The following is a 24,272-nucleotide window of genomic DNA, read 5'->3' as shown; positions in this document are numbered from 1 at the left end:
TGGATGAATACCAGGAGAGGCAGCGGGATGAGGCCCTGAAGTGAGCATGATTTGCGCAGTTAAGGGCCTCAATTGGCAGCGGGCCAGGAAAGCTGTCCCCGAGCCTTCCCGCCCCAGACTTAATCAGGGCAGTGGCGGGAAAGCAGTGGGATCCCCACCTGGCACCCTCTTGCCCAATTAAATGCCCCCGTGCCACCAAAGGTTCCATGGGGGAGGGCATTAAATTCCAACCATGGCGTCATTGGCAGGGATGGCCGCAGTGTCAATAGTCATGTGATGCAGAAAAGGGCAACTCCATTGAAAAGGGATTCGGGGACAGAGTGTTTAATGCCCCCTTCATATTACAGTGCTGCCACCGATGGCAAAATAGCTTTCAGCGCCAGTGCTGCAGTATGATCTTTTTTATTCACTTTTGGGATGTGGGCGTCGCTGGCTGGGCCAGCATTTATTGCCCATCCCTAATTGCCCCTTGAGAAGGTGGTGGTGAGCTGCCTTCTTGAACCGCTGCAGTCCCTGTGGTGTAGGTACACCCACAGTGCTGTTAGAGAGGGAGTTCCAGGATTTTGACCCAGCGGCAGTGAAGAAACAGTGACAAAGTTCCAATATAAAGACAGAAAATGCCGGAAATACTCAACGGGTTTGGCAGCGTCTGTGGAGAAGGAAACAGAGTTAATGGACGAATACTTGGTGGGGCATCTGCGGGCTCTCCTGCCAGGTGGAGAGCTGGCAAGAGATTTAAGGAATAAGAAATTTCATTGGCAACTTTAGGCCTCTGCTCTTCCTGGACGCTGTTAGCTCAGCTAATCCATACCACCCAGGAGCCCAAGTTTCATAGTCTTTATACAGAGCTGTTAATATTGGAAAAGATCCAAGGGTGAGAATTGAAAATCACAGGAGCAGCAACATGCACCAGGCTGGGGGTTTTTTCCTCCAGAAAACAGAATCTTGAGGGGTGAACTGATCGACATCTTTAAAATTATGAAGGGGTTCAACAGGGTAGACATAAAGAAGATGTTTCCACTTGTGGGGGGCGGCAGAGTCCAGGACTCGGGGCCTTCAATGTAAGATAGTTAAATCTAATAAATCCAATAGGGAATTCAGGAGAAACTTTATCCCAGAGAGCGGTGGGGATGTGGAACTCACTCCCACAGGGAGTACTTGAGATGAATAGTATAGACGTATTTAAGGGGAAGCTGGATAAACACACAAGGCAGCACAGAATAGAAAGGTATGTTGATGGGTGAGATGAAGTATGGTGGGAGGAGGCTTGTGTGGAGTATAAGAAGGGAGTGAGGCAAAAGACGGGAAATTACAGGCCGATTAGCCTGACCTCAGTCATTGGTAAGATTTTAGAGTCCATTATTAAGGATGAGATTTCAGAATACTTGGAAGTGCATGGTAAAATAGGGCAAAGTCAGCATGGTTTCATCAAGAGGAGGTCATGCCTGACAAATCTATTAGAATTCTTTGAGGAGGTAACGAGTAGGTTAGACAAAGGAGAGCCAATGGATGTTATCTACTTGGACTTCCAGAAGGCCTTTGACAAGGTGCCGCACAGGAGGCCGCTCAGTAAGATAAGAGCCCATGGTGTTAGAGGCAAGGTACTAGCATGGATAGAAGATTGGCTGTCTGGCAGGAGGCAGAGAGTGGGGATAAGGGGGTCCTTCTCAGGATGGCGGCCAGTGACTAGTGGAGTTCCGCAGGGGTCAGTGTTGGGACCACAACTTTTCACTTTATACAGTAATGATCTAGATGAAGGAACTGAGGGCATCCTGGCTAAGTTTGCAGATGATACAAAGATAGGTGGAGGGACAGGTAGTATTGAGTAGGTGGGGAGGCTGCAGAAGGATTTGGACAGGTTAGGAGAATAGGCAAAGAAGTGGCAGATGGAATACAACGTGGGGAAGTGTGAGGTCATGTACTTTGGTAGGAAGAATAGAGGCGTAGACTATTTTCTAAATGGGGAGAGAATTCAGAAATCTGGAGTGCAAAGGGACTTGAGAGTCCTAGTCCAGGATTCTCTTAAGGTTAACTTGCAGGTTGAGTCGGTAGTTAGGAAGGCAAATGCAATGTTGGCATTTATTTCGAGAGGACTAGAATATAAAAGCAGGGATGTGCTGCTGAGGCTTTATAAGGCTCTGGTCAGACTACATTTAGAATATTGTGAGCAATTTTGGGCCCCGTATCTCAGGAAGGATGTTCTGGCCCTGGAGAGGGTCCAGAGGAGGTTCACGAGAACGATCCCAGGAATGAAAGGCTTAACATATGAGGAACGTTTGAGAACTCTGGGTCTATACTCGATGGAGTTTAGAAGGATGAGGGGGGATCTGATTGAAACTTGCAGAATACTGAAAGGCCTGGATAGAGTGGACGTGGGGAAGATGTTTCCATTAGCAGGAGAGACTAGGGCCCGAGGGCACAGCCTCAGAGTAAAGGGATGACCTTTTAGAACAGAGAAACTTCTTTAGCCAGAGAGTGGTGAATCTATGGAATTCATTGCCACAGAAGGCTGTGGAGGCCAGGTCATTGAGTGTATTTAAGACCGAGATAGATAGGTTGTTGATTGGTAAGGGGATCAAAGGTTAAAGGGGAGAAGGCGGGAGAATGGGGTTGAGAAACTTATCAGCCATGATGGAATGGCGGAGCAGACTCGATGGGCCGAAGGGCCTAATTTCTGCTCCTATGTCTTATGGTCTTATAGTCTTATAAACACTAACATGGACCAGTTGGCCCCAATGGCCTGTTTCTGTGCTGTAAATTTGATGTACAGCAAAGTCCCAGTGTTCGTGGGGGTCATGCTCCCGCGAAATCTCACAAAGGGCAAAATCGCGAGCGGGGAACGCGTTTTTGAATGGGACTCAATTAGATAGGTTCCAGTCATGCGAGGGCAGCACTGGACTCGCCAGCAAAACTGCGGTGCAGTACCTGGATAGGACAGACGAGGGCAGGGGGGGGAAACTCTGAGCAATGCATCGGTGAAGATTTCAAATTGAAAAAAGCCCTTGTTGTCGCGCTGGACCCAGCAACTTGGACATTCCTGGGTTAGTCCCTTCGTTTGGGCTGCACTTCAGCTGAAACCATTTCAGTCTCTGCTCCGTCATGGCTGCTGTCTCCCCGGGAGAAGAAGAGAGAGAGAAAGAAGAAACCACGGATAAGTGAACATTGCTCATGCGATAAGCACAAAGCACAAAGCGCGGGTAATCGATAAAACGAACAGGGAAGTCGCAGAAGGCGGGACTTCACTGTGTTATGATGAGACTTTATATATATTTTCTACAACTACTACAGTTATGACCACAGGAAACTTTATCATTTCACGCCATTGGAATAAATGGGCTTCTGTCATCAGCTCGCTCCATTCAGCCAGAGTTATTCAGCCTTCTGTTTATTTCATGCAAAATTATCACTGATTGAAAACAGTTTAATCTTCATGTCAGCAGCCGGTTTGGGACAAAGGGAGAATAATGAGCTTTGTGAAAGTAATCCTCTTGATTAGAAATGCAGCAACAAGCCAGGCAGAAGAGGCTGCCTGGCTGCCCTAATCTTATCAGGCGGTACTTATGGGGGATATATAGAAAAGTGTGGGGAGAGGTCACAGCAGGAACTCACTTGTCTGCCAATGATTCTGAAGCCCTTGGAAAAGATTTGACTCATTAGCAGTCATTCGAACAAACAGGTCGGGTCAAAGTTATCTGTGTTTATTAGGGTTTGTGGTTCTGGCATGACTTAGTTATTGCAAGTTTTTTTTTCAGAAAACCAGTCACTCTATGTGGCTTGGCGAGCTGCTACTAATTGTGTTCAATCCCTTTTAGGGAACGCTTTACATAAAAAAAAACATTATTGGGGGTTGGTGGGGGGGGTCATGTCCTCTGATCACAGTGAGTGAGTGACACCCAGAAAACATTTTCCATGTCACATTGTTTCCAAAATCAAACTTACACAGGGGGTCATTTTAACTTGATTCATCCAGTAAGGAGCTAATGGGGAGGAAAATGAGGCGTGGTGTAAACCCCATTCGGCTCCCCTCAGATGAGTGAGGTTACAATTAGCCCCCACCGCGCACCGCCTCCCCCCCATCGCCCCATTAGTTACAGGGCTCCAAATGCCAAAGGGATTCCTATATGGACAGGAGCATTCCATTTGATGCTCTACTTAGGTACATCTTAACACAGGAAAGATCAGAAATGATTTTTCATGGGGCCTAAACCATGTTGGAACAGTCAACTGCTAAAGAACACAGATATTAACCTAAATGGCGAGGAAGTGCAATATCAGTCAAGAAATTGTAACATTTAAAAAAAAGTCACTTCATCCCTTGCCCTCCCATCAGCTCCTTTACCTTAAATCTGTGTCCTCCAGTTACCAAGCCTTCTGCCAGTGGAAGCGACTTCTCACAATCTACTCTATCAAAACCCCTCATGATTTTGAATACCTCTATTAAATCTTCCCTTAACAGTCTCTGCTCAAAGGAGAACAATCCCAGCTTTTCCAGTCTCTCCACATAAGAAAGGGAGATGGGGGTGTAGTGATAATGTCACTAGACAAGTAATCCAGAGGCCCAGGCTAATGCTCGGAGTTCAAATCCTGTCACAGCAACTGGTGGTATTTAAATTCAATTAATAAGTCTGGTATATAAAGTAAGTCTCAGTGATCAATAACCACCATGAAACCATCAATTGTTGTAAAAACCCATCTGGTTCACTAAAGGGGAAGGAAATCTGCCATCCTTACTTGGTCTGGCCTACATATAACTCCTGACCCACAGCAATGTGGCTGACTCTTAACTGTCCTCTGTTCAAGGGCAATTAGGGATGGACAACAAATGCTGGCCTAGCCAGTAATGCCCCACATCCTGTGAAAGAATAAAGGGGAAAAAAAACTGAAGTCTCTCACCCCAGTGCCACTTCGTCAAATCTCCACTCCACCCTGTCCAAGGCCTTGACACCCTTCCTGTAGTGTGGGGCCCAGAATTGGACACAATTCTCCAGCTGGGGCCAAACAAGTGTTATATAAAGATAACTTCCTTGCCTTTGTACTCTGTGCCTCTATTTATAAAGCCCTGTAACCTTTCCAACAGCATTTTTTAAAATGCGTTTTACTCAGTGCATTAATTTGGGATGCTCCGGAAGGCTGAATTTTTGCGCAAGACTTTTTTGGCAGCCATTTTTCGACAATATTTCCGTTAGCAGCAGTGGCTAAACTTTTGCAAACTAAGTGACAAAGGTAGCAGTTCCTTTGGGGGTTCCTATTATGCCAGGGTTCAGATAAAGATGATGATCTTTATGAGGGACAATGACAGTTGTGTCTGTCACTACTTCAGGAGCCACATTTACACACTATATACTCCTACCTGGGCTTTTCTCTCTGGAAAAGAGAAGACTGAGGGGTGACATGATAGAGATTTTTAAGATTATGAAGGGTTTAAAAGGGTAGACATAGAAAAAGATGTTTTCACTTGTAGGGGAGTCCAAAACTCAGGTGTCAACAACGTAAGATAGTCACTAATAAATCCAATAGGGAATTCAGGAGAAACTTCTTTACCCAGAGAATGGTGAGAATGGGTAACTCGCTCCCCAGGGAGTGGCTGAGGTGAATAACATAGATACATGTAAAGGGGAAGTTAGATAAACACATGAGGGAGAAAGGAATAAAAGGTTATGTTGATGGGGTGAGATGAAGAAGGGGCAGGAGGAGGCTCATGTGGAGCAGAAACACTAGCATGGACCAGATGGGCTGAATGGCCTGTTTCTGTGCTGTAAATACTACAAAGTCCCTGGGTTATGCAAAAGAGGAAGCAAATATCAACCAGAATTCCTGCTTCTCACTGTTCAGGACCTGCAGACCAGGCAGTGCATGTGATGCTTAGTTCTGTCCAGGGGTTAAAGATGAATATCTTGGACACTGCTGAGAGCAAGCAGGAGAAAATTCATCGTGGCATTAAAAAAGAGTATTTTTTGCATTCATGGGTCATAAAAATATTGCAGATGGCCTGTTTCTGTACATTTTATGTAATGTCAGAGGAGACCCGCTTTTTTTTTGCCACCTGCATTTCACAAACTGAGACCGTCGCTGAGCTTGACATCTGCTGACAGCATTCGGTATCTCCGCTACAGGACTGTTTGTCAGCCACAGCAGGGACCATCTGCCTGATCAGTCAGTCCAGAGTCAGAGATGCATCAAGGAAGTGGCAGACGCAAGGTTTTAAAGAGGCTGCACCTTCATTGTGTTCCCGTGTGGAAAAAAAGCAACAACTTGAGGGGGGAGAGCACCAGGCATGCAGATCATATTAGAGGGCACTTAATGTTTTGACTGGTGTCCGATCACAGAAACATGGCTATGTAAAGTTGATTACTTTACATCCTAGAAGCAGCCTGGATGCCCCAGGCTGAGATATACACAGCTGCTAGGAGACCAGGGCTACCCTCTGCGGTCCTGAATTAGGAGCTCCTGAGGAAACACAAGGATTAGGAGCAGGAGTAGGCCATTCGGCCCCTCGAGCCTGCTCTGCCATTCGATAAGATCATGGCTGATCTGATTGTGGTTGCAGTTCCACTTTCCTGCCTGTCCCCCATGAGCCTTGACTCCCATGTCGATCGAAAATCTGTCAAACTCAGTCTTGAATAAATTTAATGAGCCAGCTCTCCACTGCTCTCTGGGGAAGAGGATTCCACAGACTAACTACCATCTGAGGGAAAAAAATTCCTCATCATCTCCGTCTTCAATGGGAGACCCCTTATTCTGAAACTGTGTCCTCTAGTTCCAGACTTCTCCACAAGCAGAAATATCCTCTCAGCCTTGAATATATTCAAAGACTCTCTGTGGAAGGGAGTGCCAAAGACGAACAACCCTCTGAGAGAAAAGAATTCCTCCTCATCTCTGATTTAAATGGGAGACCCCTTATTTTTAACCTGTGTCCCCTAGTTCTAGTCTCTCCCACAAGGGGAAACATCCTCTCAGCATCCAGCCTGTCAAGTCCCCTCAGGATCTTATATGTTTCAATCAGATTACCTCATAAGGAACCCTCGGCAACAGTAGAGGGAGCTGCCATATCTGTCCCTTCTGCTGTCACGTCCCATGCTCCTCCAGCAGGATGATGGGCAGTTAATGCATGAGAACAGGGCAAAACTGAGGCCTGTCATCAATCTTCTGCTGAGCTTAGTCCCCAAGCCTGTCAAAGCCGATCCTGATACACGATTCTGAGACGGAAAACCTGGAGGTCTCAGTAACCTCTGTCACGGCATCCGCGAGAGAGTTGAGTGCTCTCAGTCCAAGAGAACCACCCTGCAAGTGGTTGTGAGGCAGCCCAGGTGCTCCAGGCTGCATAGGCAAATTCTTTGTGCCTTGCTGTGGAGAGGATGGGGATGCTGCATATTCTCCAACAGCATACGTGGGGTGCTCAGCACAGTCTCAACAACAAAAAACTCACATTTCTATTGCGTCTTTCTCAATATCAGGACATCGCAAAGCATTTTACAGCCAATGAAGTACTTTTTTCAGCGTAGTCCCACAAACAGCAATGTGATAATGACCAGATCATCTGTTTTTTATGATGCTGGCTGAGGAATAAATATTGGCCAGGACACAAGGGAAGGTTCTGCTGCTCTTCAAATAGTGTCACAGAATGTTTTATATCCACCTGACCAGGAAGGTAGGTTTAACATCTCATCTGGAAGATAGCACCTCTGACAATGCAGCCCTCCCCCAATACTACACTGGGAGCATCAGCCTAGATTTTTCCTCTCAGGTCTCTAGAGTGGGACTTGAACCTGCAAACCTTCTGGCCACAGAGTCAAGAGTGTTGCTGACTGAGCCACAGCTGACACACCAATGTCTTGAAGATATCATAAAGATCTTTCGCTCAGGCCCTTCCTGAAGGCAGGTTCAATGGAGTATCAGTCCCTCACCTATGAGATGGTGGGACCTCCGGCTGAAGCCATGAGCAGCTGTTTCCTGATCTTCAGCGACTACTTCCACTGTCGCCTTGTCACTTTTGACTAACGCTTCACTTAGACCCCATCCCTCAAACGTACAAAATGCTCTGGGCTCCTCGGTGCTTGGAGCGTGTAACACAACCTATTGCAAAGTGCTCGAATGGCGGAACTCTCACTCGGTGCTTTATCCTCACCCTGTGGGAATAGAAAAGGACGAGGTGATACCACGGTTTCAGGATGGGATGCCTTCTTAAAGCAGCAAGATGCAAATATATTGTGGGCAATGTTGCTGCTGGCAATGCATGCCACTGTAGCATGAAGCAATAGAAAAAGAGCGAGCATTTCTGTAGCGCCTTTCACAACACCAGGGTGTCCCAATGTACTTTACCGCCAAAGAGGTACTTTTTGATGTGTAGTCACTGTTGTAATGTAGGAAATGTGGCAGCTAATTTGCACACAGCAAGATCCCACAGTTAGTTAGGCATCTGTCCATCTTGGGCGATGATGAACTGCGCCCAGGGTGTATGTCACTTCTGTAATAAACATCTCCGTTTGTGGCTGTAGAGGCTGATTCTTGAGTGGCAGTCCCCTCTGCAGCTGGCACAGACGAATAGCGTTCGCCTGAGGTTGACTGATGTTTTTTTTCCTTCCACCGTCTAGTAATTTCTTTGGTCCCCTGCTTTTTCTATGCCCTTCCTGACCGCTCGTCTCCAGGCACCCCGGTCAGCAGTGAGGACTTCCCATGCATCGACTCCAATCCCGGTCAACTTGAATTCTCACTTGCGACCTGTTGGTCTCATGTTGATAGCAAGCTCACCATGGAGCATGTCTTTGGGGATGTGACCATCATCCATTTGGCTCACATGACCCAGCCAACAGAGTGACCGCTGACTTAAGAGGACAAACATGCTGGGGATCCCTGCACGCTGATGTATGTCCATATTCGGCACTCTGTCTTGCCAGGAGATGCCCAATATTTGTCCGAAGCACCCGAGTTAAAACAGCGATGTGAAAAGGAATATTGGCCAAGATACTGGGAGCTCTGCCCTGCTTTTCTTTGAATAGCACCATGGGATCTTTTACACCGTTTGAATAGGCCAACATCTCATCCAAAACACATTGTCGCCAACAAGGCAGCACTACCTCAGCACTGCACTGAACTGTCACTGGTAATTGTGCTTTTCCCACCGTGTTTACAACTACCTTTTTGGGTATTTTCTCTTCTTCATACCCTAGATTCTTTGGATATCGTATCTTAGATCACTCTCATCGATGAGTCCCAACTCCCAACCCCTTTGAGAATATCGTCACTGGCCCTGCTAGCCCAAGATCACCAACAGAATAATCTTCAAACGTTACTTGCTAACTAATCAGCACCCTTTTCTCCTGTAGTATAAATTGTTGTGATCCTTTGAAATTTGGCATTCTTATGTTTGTTCTGATGAGTGCAAGACGAAAAGCTTCAGCAACATGTCTTTTCAACTCTTTTCAGCAAGATGCAAATATAACTTGTGTAGAAATCCTTCAGCCCAGTTCCTAAATTCTAAGCTATTCTTTTCTAAATATCCATTTTATGGGAGTGTCTTAAAGGAAGATGGAGAGGTAGTGAGGTGGAGAGGTTTAGGGAGGGCGTTCCAGAGCTCAGGGGATATAAAGTATCTCTTTTCTTCTTATGTTACTTCTGACTGCAGGAGCTGTGCTATTCATAACTATATCTCGTGGCAACTTCACTCTGACACAGGGAGTGGTAGTGTAGTGGTCATGTTGCTAGACTAGCAATCCAGGGGCCTGGAGTACTGATCTAGAGACTTAAATTCAAATCCCACCATCACAACTGCTAATTAAATAAATTTTGAATTAAAAAGCTAGTATCAATAATGGTGACCAGGACCTGAATTAGCTGTTAATAGGCTGGGGGGTAGGGCTTTTGCCCTTCTGGATCAGGACCAGTTAAGCACATAATCCAGGCTCACCCCACAACCCCAGTGTAGTGCTACACTGTCTGAGGTGCTATTGTTTGGTTGAGATGTTAAACAGAGGCCCTCTCTCAGCAGGATGTGAAAGATTCTGTGGCACTATTTTGAAGAACAGGAGAGTTCTCTCTGGTGCCCTGGCCAATATTCATCCCTCCACCAACATCATTAAAAACAAATTGTCCAGTTATTATCTCATTGCTGTTTCTGGGAGCTTGCTGTGTGCAAATTGGCCCCCCATTTCCGTCACCAGTTTTAAGGAACTTTATGCTTGGCCTGGGCTAAGATTGACACAGCTGTTGTAAGTCTCGCTGGCTGTCCGCAAAGCTATCAAACCAACACAGGCCATCCAGTTAAGTGCATTTTCAAATGTGGTTGACAGTCATTCAGATCTGGGAAGTTCCTGTAACTGCCTTTGGGGATATTTAAGGAGCTGCAGCTGCTCAAGAAGCTGAGGTTTTGTTTTTATTCATTCACGGGATGTGGGCTTCACCGGCAAGGCCAGCATTTATTGCCCAATCCTTGGTTTTCCTTAACTGAGTAGTTTGCCAAGCATTTCAGAGTCAACCACATTGCTGTGGGTCTGGAGTCACAGGTAGGCCAGACGGCATCAGAACAGCAGATTTCATCCCCTGAGGGACATTAGTCAACCAGATGGGCTTTTACAACGTTCTGGTAGTTTTGTGGGGCTGGATTTAAGGTGGGAGGGTGGGGGAGTTCTCATTAAATCCAGTGGGCAGCCTGCTTACCCACCCGCTCCTGTCCCCACTGCAATATTACCAGCAGCGGAGGTGGCCAATGAGCCAACTGTGGGATGGAATTTAACTGGCAGCAGGAGAAGCCCATGCCAAGCAACCACGCCCGGCAGGTGTCCCCACAACCACCCCTCCCCACCAGCCCATCGGAGGGCCCTCCCCAAGGTCTTTATCCTCCCAGGTTGCCCTGCCCTCTCAAACCTCAGCCCCCTTTCACCCCACCTAGCCAGGACCTGCCAGCTGGGGACACATCTCTGCTTCAAACGACATCCTCCAAGCCTCCATTCCTATCGGAGTTTTCAGTCCAGCCTCAGGCCAAGACCCCCAAGCACGTGCCCAAATCCTGACCAAACGCCACCCGCCTCATCCAAAAGGTGGCACCTCCGACAGTGCAGTGCTACACTGGAGGGTCAGCCTGGCTTTTGTGTTTAACTGGCTGGATTGCGACTCAATTGCACAACTTTCTGACTCTGAGGCGAGAGTCACTGAGCCACAGCAGGAAGATTGAGCAATCCAGCCCTAAAACATGTCAGCAAGGAAGAGAAACCGGTGTGACTGTACTTTACCCTGCACTAGCTGTGTCCCTGATAAACCCCCTTGCTCCCTCGTCTACCCTCAATTCACTGCTCTTCACAGAAAATACTGACTAAATAATCACTTCAGTGTATACTGATTTTTTTTTTTTGCCTGCCTTTCCATATTTGGCATCTGAACCAAATCCTAGCAATACAAAGAGAGCCAAGAATACATAATGAGGTTTGGCTGAGAGCCCAGACATCCATTACTCTGATGAAACATCTGAACCCCAGAGAAAACATTGCCAAGGTTTTCCACCCACGGTGGTTGACAGGGTCCTCAACTGTGTCCGGCCCATCTCCCGCACCTCTGCCCTCACACCTTCCTCTCCCTCCCAGAACCATGATAGGGTCCCCCTTGTCCTCACTTATCACCCCACCAGCCTCCGCGTTCAAAGGATCATCCTCCACCATTTCCGCCAACTCCAGCATGATGCCACCACCAAACACATCTTCCCTTCACCCCCCGGCGTATTTCCGCAGGGATCGTTCCCTCCGGGACACCCTGGCCACTCCTCCATCACCCCCTACACCTCAACCCCCTCCCACGGCACCTTCCCATGCAACCGCAGAAGGTGCAACACCTGCCCCTTTACTACCCCCCTCCTCACCGTCCAAGGGCCCAAACACTCCTTTCAAGTGAAGCAGCATTTCACTTGCACTTCCCTCAACTTAGTCTACTGCATTCGCTGCTCCCAATGCGGTTTCCTCTACATTGGAGAGACCAAACGCAAACTGGGTGACTGCTTTGCAGAACACCTTCGGTCTGTCCGTAAGCATTACCCAGACCTCCCTGTCGCTTGCCATTTCAACACTCCACCCTGCTCTCATACCCACATGTCCGTCCTTGGCCTGCTGCATTGTTCCAGTGAAGCTCAACGCAAACTGGAGGAACAGCACCTCATCTTCCGACCAGGCACTTTACAACCTTGCGGACTGAATATTGAATTCAACAATTTTAGATCATGAACTCTCTCCTCCATCCCCACCTCCTTTCCGGTCTTTTTTCAATAATTTATCATTTTTTTACAACTATATTTTTTCTTTTCCTTCCTATTTTTAAATTTATTTTGATCTATTGTTTCATCTCTGCCTTTTAGCCCATTTCGATCCCTTCCCCCCACCCCACCCGCACTAGGGCCATCTGCCACTAGCTTGCTTCCCTTAATGTCCCCATTAGTACATCCTTTAGATAATATCACCACCATCAACACCCCTTTGTCTATGACATCTTTGGCAGTCTCTTCTTGGCCTCCACCTATCACTGGCCCCCTATCAAGCTCTCCTGTACCACCCCCTTCTACTAGCTTATATTTCATCTCATTTCTATATGTCTTAGTTCTGATGAAGGGTCATACGGACTCGAAATGTCAACTGTATCCCTCTCCGCAGATGCTGTCAGACCTGCTGAGCTTTTTCCAGGTATTTTTGTTTTTGTGCTTGATTGACATCTCTGGCTCGCTGATCTCTGCTGTCAATTCCATAATGTTTATTTACACAAGGTTAAGAGGTTTCAAGTGCTTGCAGTCTCAGCCATTGAAACTTTAAAGGGTCTGGATGATTGACACTTTTATTGGGCTGTAATGAAAGGACTTTAACATGGTGGAAAGTAATGAATGACTCACTGTCTTTTAAAGCTTTATTTTACACATCCTATTGTCATTATAGAGTTCATTGGTTCTATATCGTCTGTAGTAGGTCAATGGGCATGGAAGTGGCATGGGGGCATGAGAGGCCACGGGAGTGGGTGAGGGCCATAGATTGGCACAGGATCCATGAGGGGCCATGGGGGGGGTGGTTGGAGGCCATAGCCTGGCGTGGGGGCATGAGGTGGCATGGAGCAGGCATGGGGAGTGTTTGGGAGGGGTGAGGAATGGAGGGCCTTTCTGTTGTTACTTTAGTTGGGACAAAGGCCCACAGCAGTGAAGCGGGCCTTTTAAACAGCCCACCCTGGCACCTAGCAGCCCCTGTGGCTGCCTCCAAACTCTTTCCTCGGTCAGTTGGCCCGACTTCAGCCTGCACCCGCCTCCCCCTCCAGCCCCTCCACCCCACTGCCCCACCCTCCCCCGCATCCCTGAAAAAGAAGATCCCACTTTGCCGGCACTTTCTCCCAAGGTGGGCGAGTAGGCCTGGGAATTCTCCCAACTCCTGCTACGCTCCTTGGCGACGAAAATCCAGACCCAGGTCTTCAGTGGACCTGTGGCTCTGTGTGGCTCAATTCCACAAGGAACAGTGCATTTGCCAACTAAGCCATTGGGGGGCGCTCTGCGCTTAGCTTTCGGAAGAGGCCACTGGAAAATGTCACGCAAGTGAGTTTGTTGCCAAAAATACTGCAGGAATATCTTTAACTGCCTTTGGCGACTTGCCATCTTTGTGTTGATTTACTTTCAGCTGCCTAGGCCCTTAGCTCTGGAATGTCCTCCCTACACCTCTCCGCCTCTCTCTCTCCTCCTTCAAGGCACTCCTTAAAAGCACCTCTTTGCCCAAGCCTTTGACCACCTGACCTGATATCTCCTTATGTGGCTCAGTGTCAAACTTTGTTTGATAACTTCCTGTGAAGTGCCTTATTACATTAAAGGCATTCTATAAATGCATGTTGCTGTTGTTCAGCGATTCAGTTCAAATGGTAAGCAGTGACAAAATTGTCAAGGGAGCTGGCTTGCATGAGTTACCAAGGGTGATAGTGCAAGGGAGCAAAGGTCAAAGGTAAATCAAGGTGCTTTGGTGGGTGTGTCACGCCAGCTCTACATCCAATGGGAAAGCCTGAAATCCAATAGCTTTGTTTCTTGGGAGGGGGGTGGGGGGTAGCAGTGAGTCTAAGGGGTTATGAATCCTGGATTAGCTGATATAAGCGACACTCGGGGAATGGGTTAAGTCTCAGGCCAGACACAGGAAGGAGGTGGACGGGCAAACGTCTTGATGTCTTCGCCAAACATGTGGTGCCACTCAACCTCTGGTACCTTATTCAAATGATAAGTCCAGATAGTGAGTTATTCGGGGATGGGGTGCGGGTTTGGAAGCTGCTTATCACTGAATGAAGAAACAAAACAATTCTTTCAGGAACGGGAGGCCAAGTGTAGAGAGCTAGTTTTTTTGACATTGATTCCCGATCGAAGAGTTTTTGTGATTCCTGGGAGTGTTTGCACTGTGCTCTTGATTGGGGCTTTTTTTTGAGAGAACCGGTATGGTTTCTCCTCAGTCCTCCATTGTCCTTCCCTCCCTCCTCTCCCGTAGCTATTGATTCATCGCTGGGGTAGGTAAGGTTCCACCAGTCACTCGCTCAAGTGACAGCAAGATATTCAACCATGGGGGCATCGCTGCTTATCTGCATCCAGTTCTCAGCCAAACACTTAAGGCAGGAACTTGGCTGGTTGTCCTTCTCTCCAGCCCAGAAGCATATTGGGCACTTCTCGCACCACTGTTGCTGTTCCATCTGAGGAAAATACTTGCTGTGTTCAATAGTTTAATTTTCCTGCATTTGATTATGAGACTCTGGTAATTGATCTATGCTCACTGTGCTTGATTGGTTAAGCCTGGGTGTGGACTCAGAGCAAAGTAAACAGACACCACAGAAGCTACTAGAAGTCAGGTCTGGGATAAGCATGAATGCAGACATTTTGCGATTGCAGAGGTATTTTTAAAACTCTTGTAAATAAACCCCTTGCCCACTAAGAAATTAGTGTCATCTCTGCATTTCCCTGAGATTTTTTTTATTATTCATTCATGGGATGTGGGCATCGCTAGCTAGGCCAGCCCTAATTGCCCTTGTTCAGAGGACATTTTAAGAGTCAACCACATTGCTGTGGGTCTGGAGTCACATGTCAGCCAGACCTGGTAAGGACAGGATTTCCTTCCCTAAAGGACATTAGTGAACCAGATGGGTTTTTATGACAATCGGCTAAAAGTCATCAGACTTTTAATTCCAGATTTTTATTAAGTTTCACCATCTGCTGTGGTGGGATTTGAACCCACATCCCCAGAGCATTACCCTGAGTTTCTAGAATACTAGTCCAGTGACAATACCACTATGCCACCACCTCCCTGGTATGTAAAATATGCAATGACTAGGATGCCAGGAGAACTCCCTGATCTACAGATAGTGCCATGGGATTTTTAATAATCAATTTGAACCATGCAGATAGAGCCTCAGCTCAAAATACCAGCTGAATGATGGCACCTCTGCCAATGCAGCACTCTCTCAATGCTGCACTGTAAGTCAACCTGGATTATGTGGGTTCAAGACCTGGGGTGGCGTTCAAGGATGCTACCAACTGAGATAAGCTAATGCATGGAAGACTAACAGGTCACTCAATACAGAGGATGAGGTGCATCAGTAAGAGTTGTGTTTCACAGAGAGGGTGGGATATGAAGGGAACATAATTGTAGGGCCTGGGGTACATCAGCAAGGATTTCACCTGTGGCTCAGTGGGTAGCACACTCACCTCTGAGTCTGAAGGTTGTAGTTCAAGTTCCTACTCCAGGAGCAAGAGCTCATAATCCAAGCTGACACTCCAGTGCGGTACTGAGGGTGTGCTGCACTGTCAGATGACACTGTGTCTGCCCTCTCAGATGGGCATAAAGGATCCCAGGGCATTATTTGGAAGAAGAGCAGGGGAGTTCTCCCCGGTGTCTTGCCCAATATTCAGCCCTCAATCAACATCACAAAAACAGACTATTCAGCCACTACCTCAAGGCTGTTTGTGGGAGCTTGCTGTGCACATAGTGACTACTGCGTTTCCTACATTACAACAGTGACTACACTTCAAAAGTACTTCATTGGCTGTAAAGTGCTTTGGGAAGACCCGAGGTCATAAAAGGTGCTAAAGAAATCAAGACTTTTTTCTAAGTGTTCTTGTGAGAGTTACTGCATTTAATGAGGTAGCGTGCGACTGAACTCATGGCTGGCAGGTTTGCTAGGTATTACTGATGCAAGCGTTCACAAGATGAGAGCAGTGACAAGTTTTCAGGAATTAATTAAAGCCACTCTCATTGCTCCTTGTTTTGAATGCAGGAATCACAGAAGAGTACAGACCTCCATTTTACGATGTGGTTCCCACTGACCCCAGCTTTGAGGACATGAGGAAAGTTGTCTGCACCGATCATCAGAGACCCAACATTCCCAACAGATGGCTCTCCGATCCGGTATGCGCCTGTTTCTTCCCGGGTTCCCTGTTTTTAAAAGGGCCTTGTCATCTTGGTAAAGTCCAGCTTGCACACAGAAGTCCGCGATGACACAATTGGTGATGCACTGACAACAGCAACTGCATCTATATAGCGCCCTTGATGCAGTGCCAAGGCTCTTCACAGGAGACAGAGTTTGACAGTGAGCCACATCAGGAGATATTAGGACAGGTGACCAAAAGCTTGGGGAGGAAAAGAGGCGGAGAGGTTTAGGGAGGGAATTCCAGAGCTTGGGGCCCAGGCAGCTGAAGGCACGGCCGCCAATGGTGGAGCGATTAAAATCAGGGATGCTCAAGAGGCCAGAATTAGAGGAGCGCAGATATCTCAGAGGGTTGTGGGGCTGGAGGAGATTACAGAGATAGGGAAGGGCGAGGCCATGGAGGGATTTAAGCATATGGGGAATTTTAAAAATCAAACCTTTGCTGGGCTGGAGCCAATATAGGTCAGAAAGCACAGAGCTAAAGGTTGAGAGTAACTCAGGGTGAGTTATAATACAGGCAACAGAGTTTTGGACGAGCTCAAGTTTACAGAGGGGCAGCTTGAGGGGCCGAATGGCCTACGCCTGCCCCTATTTCTTATGTTCTTATGACAATGGGAGTTCGGCCTGGAGAGCGTCGGAATGCAGTCATCAAGTCCGGAAGTAATAAAGACACAAATGAGGGTTTCGGCAGTAGATGTGCTGGGAAGGGGTGGAGACGGGTGATGTTATGTTATGATGTTGTTGGAAATAGGCCCGCCTTGCTGATGGAGAGGACATGGGGTTGGAAACTCAGCTGAGGGTCATATAGGACAGCGAGGTTGTGAACAGTCTGCCTCACAGTCTTTGTGTCACTGAACTGTCCATGCCACATTGTCTATTTCCATTGAAACTCTATTCACTAATTAAAATTAAGAGATGCTTAATTTCTACAGCACATTTCATGGCTTTAGGATGTCCCAAAACACTTTACAGCCAATAAAGTACTTTTGAAGTGTAGTCACTGTTGTAATGCAGGAAACGTTGCAGCCAAATAGCGCACAGCAAGCTCCCACAAACAGCATTATCATAATGACCAGATCATCTGTTTTTTTGTGACGTTGGTTGAGGGATAAATATTGTCCAGAACACCTTGGAAAAACTCCCCTGCTCTTCTTGGAACAGAGCCATGTGATCTTTTATGCCCACCTGAGAGGGCAGTTGGGGGCCTTTACTTAACATCTCACCCAAAAGGCAGAACCTCTGACAGTGCAGCACTCCCTCGGCACTACACTGGAGTGTCAGCCTGGATTTTGTGCTCAACTCTCTGGAGTGGGATTGGAACCCACAACCTGCTGACTCAGAAGTGAGAGTGTGTTTTGCACTGAGTCATGCCTGACACCAAATTAAATGATAATGCCAGACAGAAATGTAAGCATTTATCACCTCCATGTCAACACTGGCTTTCCTGGCTGATGACAACTCTGAATGGGATTCATCAGAATTTGCTCTCTCTGACCTTCCTAACCACAAAGTGTGCCACCACCTTCTGTCATAACCACAGCACACGCCTTTCGACACATCCAGGTTTGCTTCCCTCTCCCATTCCATCTCCCCCTTTCCTGGAGGCATTGATTCCTGATTGGAGAAGAATCCTGTGGCCGCTGGCTGCCCTCCTTATCGTCCCGCACTCAACAGGTTGTTCTTCATGCCCGAGCCATGTCACATGGAAGACTGGCTATTCGGCCTCAGTGGGCACTGCCATTTCTTGCCAATCTCTACGTGCGGGCACTTTGCAGCAAGCGTCAGTGGTGAGGAATTGGGAGGGAGAGTCCCAGATGATCCCAGGAGGACAGTGACCAATTGTAGTGCCCCTACTGCTGTCCCGGTTGCAAGCAGCCCTCGCCTGGGAATTGAACCCGAGGCTGTACTGGGTGGAACACTGATCACTGTATGTTGCAAAATCACAAGTGCATGTTCTGAATGCAGCAAAGTGATTCTTCCCTGGGTCTGTATGACTCATTTCCACAATGGGAAGTGCATTTACCAGGCGAGCCACTGGATAAGCCCCACTCCATTTTCAAGAGGAATACCAGATCTAAATGGAACAACAATTTATACTGCATGAGAAGAGAGTGCTGATTGGTAGGCAAGTGGACTCTGGTTGATAGAGGTGTTGCAGTGGAGAATGCACCAGGGAACAGTTAACTGCCAAGTTTTTGTTTAAATTCAAAGTTTTAATTTTGTTTACATTTTAAATGTAATGCGTCTACCAATCAGAGTCTACTTCCTACCAATTAGGAGATAAAAAGTGAGCTGTGCTTATGTAAGCAAATTATGGGGAGACGGTTGAGTTGTGGTAATGTCACTGCTCAGAGGCTCAGGCTAATGCTCTGAGGACATGGGTTCAAATCCCACCACGGCAACTGGGGGAATTTAAATTCAATTAATAAAATCTGGAATTGAAAGCTAGTAACGGTGACCATGACAACTATCATTTTTTGTCGTAAAAACCCATCTGGTTCACTAATGTTCTCTAGGGAAGGAAATCTGCCATCCTTACCTGGTCTGGCCTACATGTGACTCCAGACCCACAGCATTGTGGCTGACTCTTAACTGCCCTCCAAAGTGGCCTAGCAAGCCACTCAGTTCAAGGGCAATTAGGGATGGGCAACAAATTCTGGTCTTACTAACAGCACCCACATCCCATGAATGAATTTATAAAAAGCACAGAAGGAGCCTGTTATGGCCATCAAAGAGTTATGCAGCCTAATCCCACGTTGTAGTCCTATGAGTTACAGCACTCCAAGTATTTTTTGAAACGTGATGAGGGTTTCTGCCTTTACCAGTCTTTCAGGCAGTGAGTTCCAGATCCCCGCCACCTCTGGGTGAAAAGATTACTCCTCAACCCCCCTCTAATCCAATTACCTATTGACCTCTCTGCTAACCTGATAATTTTATACACCACAATTAAATCTCTGTTCCAAAGAAAACAACCCCAGACTATTCAATCTTCCCTCATTGCTAATATTCTCAATTCCTGGCAGCATCTGCATAAACCTCCTCTGTACCATCTCAAGTGCAATCACAACCTTCCTGTAATGTGGTGACTAGAACTGTATGTAGTACTCTAGTTGCAGTATAACTAGTGTTTTATACAGTTCTAGCATAACTTCTTTGACTCTTATACTCTAGACTTCAGCCAATAGAGGGAGGTTATTCCCTATGCCTTCTTAACCACCCTATCCATCTATCCAGCCACCCTCAGGGATTTGTGAGCATTCACTCCAAGGTCCCTCTGTTTCTCTACACATTTAATATTCTGGTCATTTATTATATACTCCCTTGCCACATTTGTCCTCCCCAAATGCTCACGCTTTATTATGCTTTTCTGTCAACCTTTACCAGCCAACACCTAAACAACAGGTGATCTAGTCATTTATTTCATTTTCTGTTTGTGGGAGCTTGCTGTGCGCAAATTGGATTCCCCATTTGCCCATATTGCAGCGGTGACTACATTTCAAAAGCACCCCATTGGCTGGAAAGCACTTTGGGATGTCCTGAGGTTGTGACATAAATGCAAGTCTTTCTTTTATTGCAAATTGCTATGTCAACTATCACAGAGCAGTTACAGTTTCTGGCCACTAGGTGGCTGAGCGGAATAAACTTCTGGATTCTCTCTCCCAATATTGCTGTTATCCTGTAAAAAGAAACAATCGACTGTGGACAACATCAAAGGCCCCTTTTCTGTCTTTGAGCTCATGCTGTTGTTTGCTTGGTTTCTTTAGATCCTGTTCTCTGTTGCCAAGCTGATGAAGGAATCCTGGTACCAGAACCCAGCTGCCAGGCTGACTGCTCTCCGTATCAAAAAGACCCTGGGTGCTCTCGCCAACTCAGACAACTTGTTGCACAAACTCAAACCAGACTGCTAGCTCTTCTAAGCTCAACCCTCAAAAGAAAAAACAGTTCTTAAATCTTCTCAGATGGCACCTGCCGGTTAATCCACCACGACCTTGTCTAATGTCCTTTTTAACTTGCAATATAAACACTCTCAAGCATCTACTCTGCAGTGCTGGCTTTAACTGTGTGTGGGTTCTGATTAGAATTGACCTCAACTAGATCTGTGAACTCAACAGCATGTCAGGATAAAGAAAGTTTTTGGGACTTTGCGTTGCGCCATTCATCACGGGAGATGTTGAGTGAAGCTGTACATTTGCCTGTGAGGCCGTTGGGACTGGGTAAATGATGGTCCTGCTTCCATGCCCTTTAGGAACCATCTGGGAGCAGTTCGCACGTGCAGTGAGGTTGGTTAAATGTCGTCCCCTGCTGCTGTGTTGGAATGGTGCACTGCACAGCGAGATCCCAGGACCCAATAAACCAAGAGCTCCAATCATATTTGAGCGGAATATTATGGGCTTCACCTTACGCTGACAGCTTGGCGCACTTAAATGTTCAGGACACACGCGGGCGTTTTACAGAGCGATCGTGCACAACATGAACAGCGATGTGGACTGAACAAGAGTTCCAAAGACTTCACAGTGATTTTATTTACCTGTTGGAACTTGTACCATTGTCACCTGCATTGCTTTGCAGGTCTGTGTCTGTGTGACATCAAGATGAATATCGCCAAAGCAAATCAGCACCTTTCGATTCATTCATTCACTTTGCTTCCATTCAGCCCCGCCTGACATGAGGAGGGGACCAAAGGGCACATCAGATTCGTACATGGGGAAGTGAGGGCGGTGGGGGGAGGTGGTGGTGAGGGAAGGGTGGAGCGAAGACTAATATCTGGGAGATGGGGAAGTGGGAGACAGCGACTGGTCTGAGGCTAGCTTTGAAACACTTTCTTCAAGATAAAGCAAATATGCGGAGGGAATCCTCGGCATTGCACCTGGATTTCGGCCTGGAAATGCGAGTACACTTTGGGGGTAGCATTCTACAGGCCAGTCAGCACCTGCGGAGGGAGCAGAGGTGTAAACGTCCTTTCCATCCAAACAATAGGAAAGTTGTTAACCAAAATCACAACCATGTTGTTCATCTCAATATGATGCCCTATTGCCCTCTCGTGCCCATCAATGAGCTGCTCCCATTCCCTCTCCAGGTACGGGCAGCCTCAGAAGAGACACAGGCAATTGGAGTGACCTCACCACCCCACCCCTCCCATGGGCTGTGTCCATCTTGGACCTGTCAATGGCCAACTTGGCCAGGCCCCAGGGGCAGACACTGGCTAAGCTTTGCACAGTGTTTCCCAACCCTGTTTGTTTCAGTAAGATGGGCGTTGTTCCTCAACTTTCCTCCCCTCCTCTACCAGAGCGCACTGATGGCCATGTCTGGGTCCATGGGTGCCAGAGGTACCCCGTGCCAGTCCACTTGGAGTTGGAGCCCATTGTGACTCCCTGTCTCCAGAAGAGGAGAAAAAGGCAAAGAAATAGGGGAGATAAGGAAGACAAAACATTCACGTCAGTACCGATGCCTATTTCGAAAGGTGAGCAGGATTACTCGAGGATTCCTCCAGTAGCCTAGTAAAAGGCAAAACTTGGCATGTCCTCAGCCATACAGACCGAAAGGTCACTCAGATTCGGTTCCTGGTCTGTGCAGATTTAGCTGGTTGGAGCTGGAATAGCAGCTGGCGGGGGCCCAACAAGTGGCTGTGCAGGAGTGGAGGGATGTAGAAAGCAACCAAGGTAACTACTTCGCATTACTATCCAGTGACCCCTGAGCATGCGTGTTTGTGCATGTGTAAATGTGACTGTGTGTGTGTGTGTGAGAGAGAGAGTTAGGATATTTAGAAAGACTAATTATTTTCTTTTCATATTTCATGCTGTATATTAATGAGCTTGCCTTTCTAATTGACAAGTCTGTTGTGTGTATGTATGTGAGTCTGCGTGTGTATGTGAGTCTGTGTGTGTGTGTATGTGAGTGTGATTGTGTGAGAGTGTGTGAGTGACTGTAAGTGTGTGAGTGTGACTGTGTGAGAGTGTATGTGTATGTGAGTCTGTGTGTGTATGTGAGTCTGTGTGTGTATGTGAGTGTGACTGTGTGAGAGTGTGTGTGTGAGTGTGTGTGTGAGTGACTGTAAGTGTGTGTGTGACTGCAAGAGAGTGAATCTGTGTGGGAACTGTGACAGTGTGTTTGTGTGTGAGTGTGTGTGTGTGTACGTGTACGTATCTGTGGGTGTGTGTGTGAGAGAGTGAGAATGTATGTGTGTATGAGTGTGATAGTGTGTGTGTGTGTGAGAGAGTGGGTGTGAGTGTGTGTATGTGTGAGAGTGTATGTGTGTGCCTGAGAGTGAGTGCATGTGTGTGTGAGTGGCTGTGTGTGAGTGTGTGTTTGTGAGTATGAGTGTGAGCGGACGTGTGAGTGTATGTGTGTGTGAGAGAGTGAATGTGTGTGTGTGTGACAGTGTGTGTGTGTGAGTGTGAGCGTGCGTGAGAGTGTGTGTGCGTGAGTGTATGTGTAAGAGCGAGAGTGTATGTGTGTGTGAGAGAGCGAGAGTGTATGTGTGTGTGACTATATGTGAGTGTGTGTGTGTGTATGACTGTGTGTGAGAGTGAATGTGTGAGAGTATGTGTGTGTGTGGGTGCGTGAGTGGAATTTTACTCCAGTGGGATTTTACATTCCCGTCGGAACAATGGATTTTAGAATGGCTCGCTACATTTTTGGGGAAGGGCCCATAAAATTCCAGCCTGTGTGTGTGTGTGTGTATGTGAGAGAGTGAGGGTGTATGTGTGTGTGTGAGATAGTGTGTGTGAGAGAATGGCAGTGTGTGAGTGTGTGTGAATGTGAGCAAGTCTGTGTGAGAGTGAGTGTGTAGTGTGTGGGTGAGTGAGTGTGTGTGTGAGAGTGACAGTGTGTGCATGAGAGTGTGTGTATGTGTGAGAGTGAGTGTGTGTGTGGGTGAATGTGTGTGTGTGTGAGAGTGACAGTGTGTGCGTGAGAGTGTGTGTATGTGTGAGAGCGAGTGTGTGTGTGGGTGAATGAGTGTGTGTGTGAGAGTGACTGTGTGTGTGTGTGTGTGTGTGTGTGGGAGTGACGGTGTGTGTAGAAGTCAGGTGATGACTGAATTGTCTTGGTCTATGGTACCCTCTCCACAGTTTTTGGACCCTAACAATCACTGGCTTTGGGATCAGAGGTAGGAAACTGGGGAACAGGTTTAAAAAAGGTTTTTATGGGATTTAGCAAGAAAAATCAATTCATTCTAGACATTTTGTACATTCTTCGTGCTCTGTGATGATGCCAGTGAGAGATTATGTAAAATAAAAACACATCTATTTTGTTTGCATTGATGTTATTCCAATTAATCCCATAATTATCATATATGAAGCATACTTCATTAAGTGCACTTTCAGAGAAATAATAAAGCAAATGAAATCCAAAAGAGAGAAATATGTGTCTGTCACTTTATTTTTTCTCTCTCTGTTTAGTGATTTTATTTCTCCTTTTCTAGTCGACCCCCCCTCCTCCTCCCACATGCTCCCACATTCTGAGGTGGCAGATCCCAGTCCATAGATACCAGTACTGCAACTCTTATCCCCAATACAGAGGGGAGAGTAAGATGGTCTGGACTTGAGCACTGTTCTGCACAAAGAAAGACAAACCAGTGGAGTGCCTCGCCTCCCTCAGTCTTTCCCTCTTCCAGTCTTTGGCTTTTCCAAACGGGAGATGCGGGACCATCCTGCTGATGAAGGTGGCAACTCCCGGATGCTTTCCTGAGTTCACTTGTTGACTGTTTTTTTTATTCCCCAAGCCTTCCATGAGAAATAAAGACAGATTCAGAGAGCCCTCCCCACCCCACCCCATTACTAGGAACAGAGTTGCTAAGAGCATTCGGCCTAATCTGAGCTGATCGGAGAACCTCAGCGTGGATCTGTAAAGGGTGAGTCACTTTGAACGTGCTGAGT

General features: G+C 47.0%; 1 protein-coding gene across 3 annotated transcripts in view; it reads left to right on the top strand.

Moving 5' to 3' along the window:
• The window catches only part of LOC144672739 (activin receptor type-1-like), a 48,053-nt gene extending 24,302 nt beyond the window's left edge, over positions 1-23,751 (top strand). For all 3 annotated transcript variants that reach the window (XM_078534701.1, XM_078534702.1, XM_078534704.1), the window contains 2 exons: positions 16,246-16,376; positions 20,160-23,751. In XM_078534701.1, the coding sequence (XP_078390827.1) occupies positions 16,246-16,376; positions 20,160-20,303 (275 nt within the window). In that variant the 3' untranslated portion in view covers positions 20,304-23,751. The remainder of the gene's footprint in view (positions 1-16,245; positions 16,377-20,159) is intronic.
• Positions 23,752-24,272: the final 521 nt, after the last annotated feature.

This window comes from Cetorhinus maximus, chromosome X (assembly GCF_964194155.1).
Source record: "Cetorhinus maximus chromosome X, sCetMax3.hap1.1, whole genome shotgun sequence".
Lineage (NCBI taxonomy): Eukaryota > Metazoa > Chordata > Chondrichthyes > Lamniformes > Cetorhinidae > Cetorhinus > Cetorhinus maximus.
This window is presented reverse-complemented; position numbering and strand designations above follow the sequence as displayed.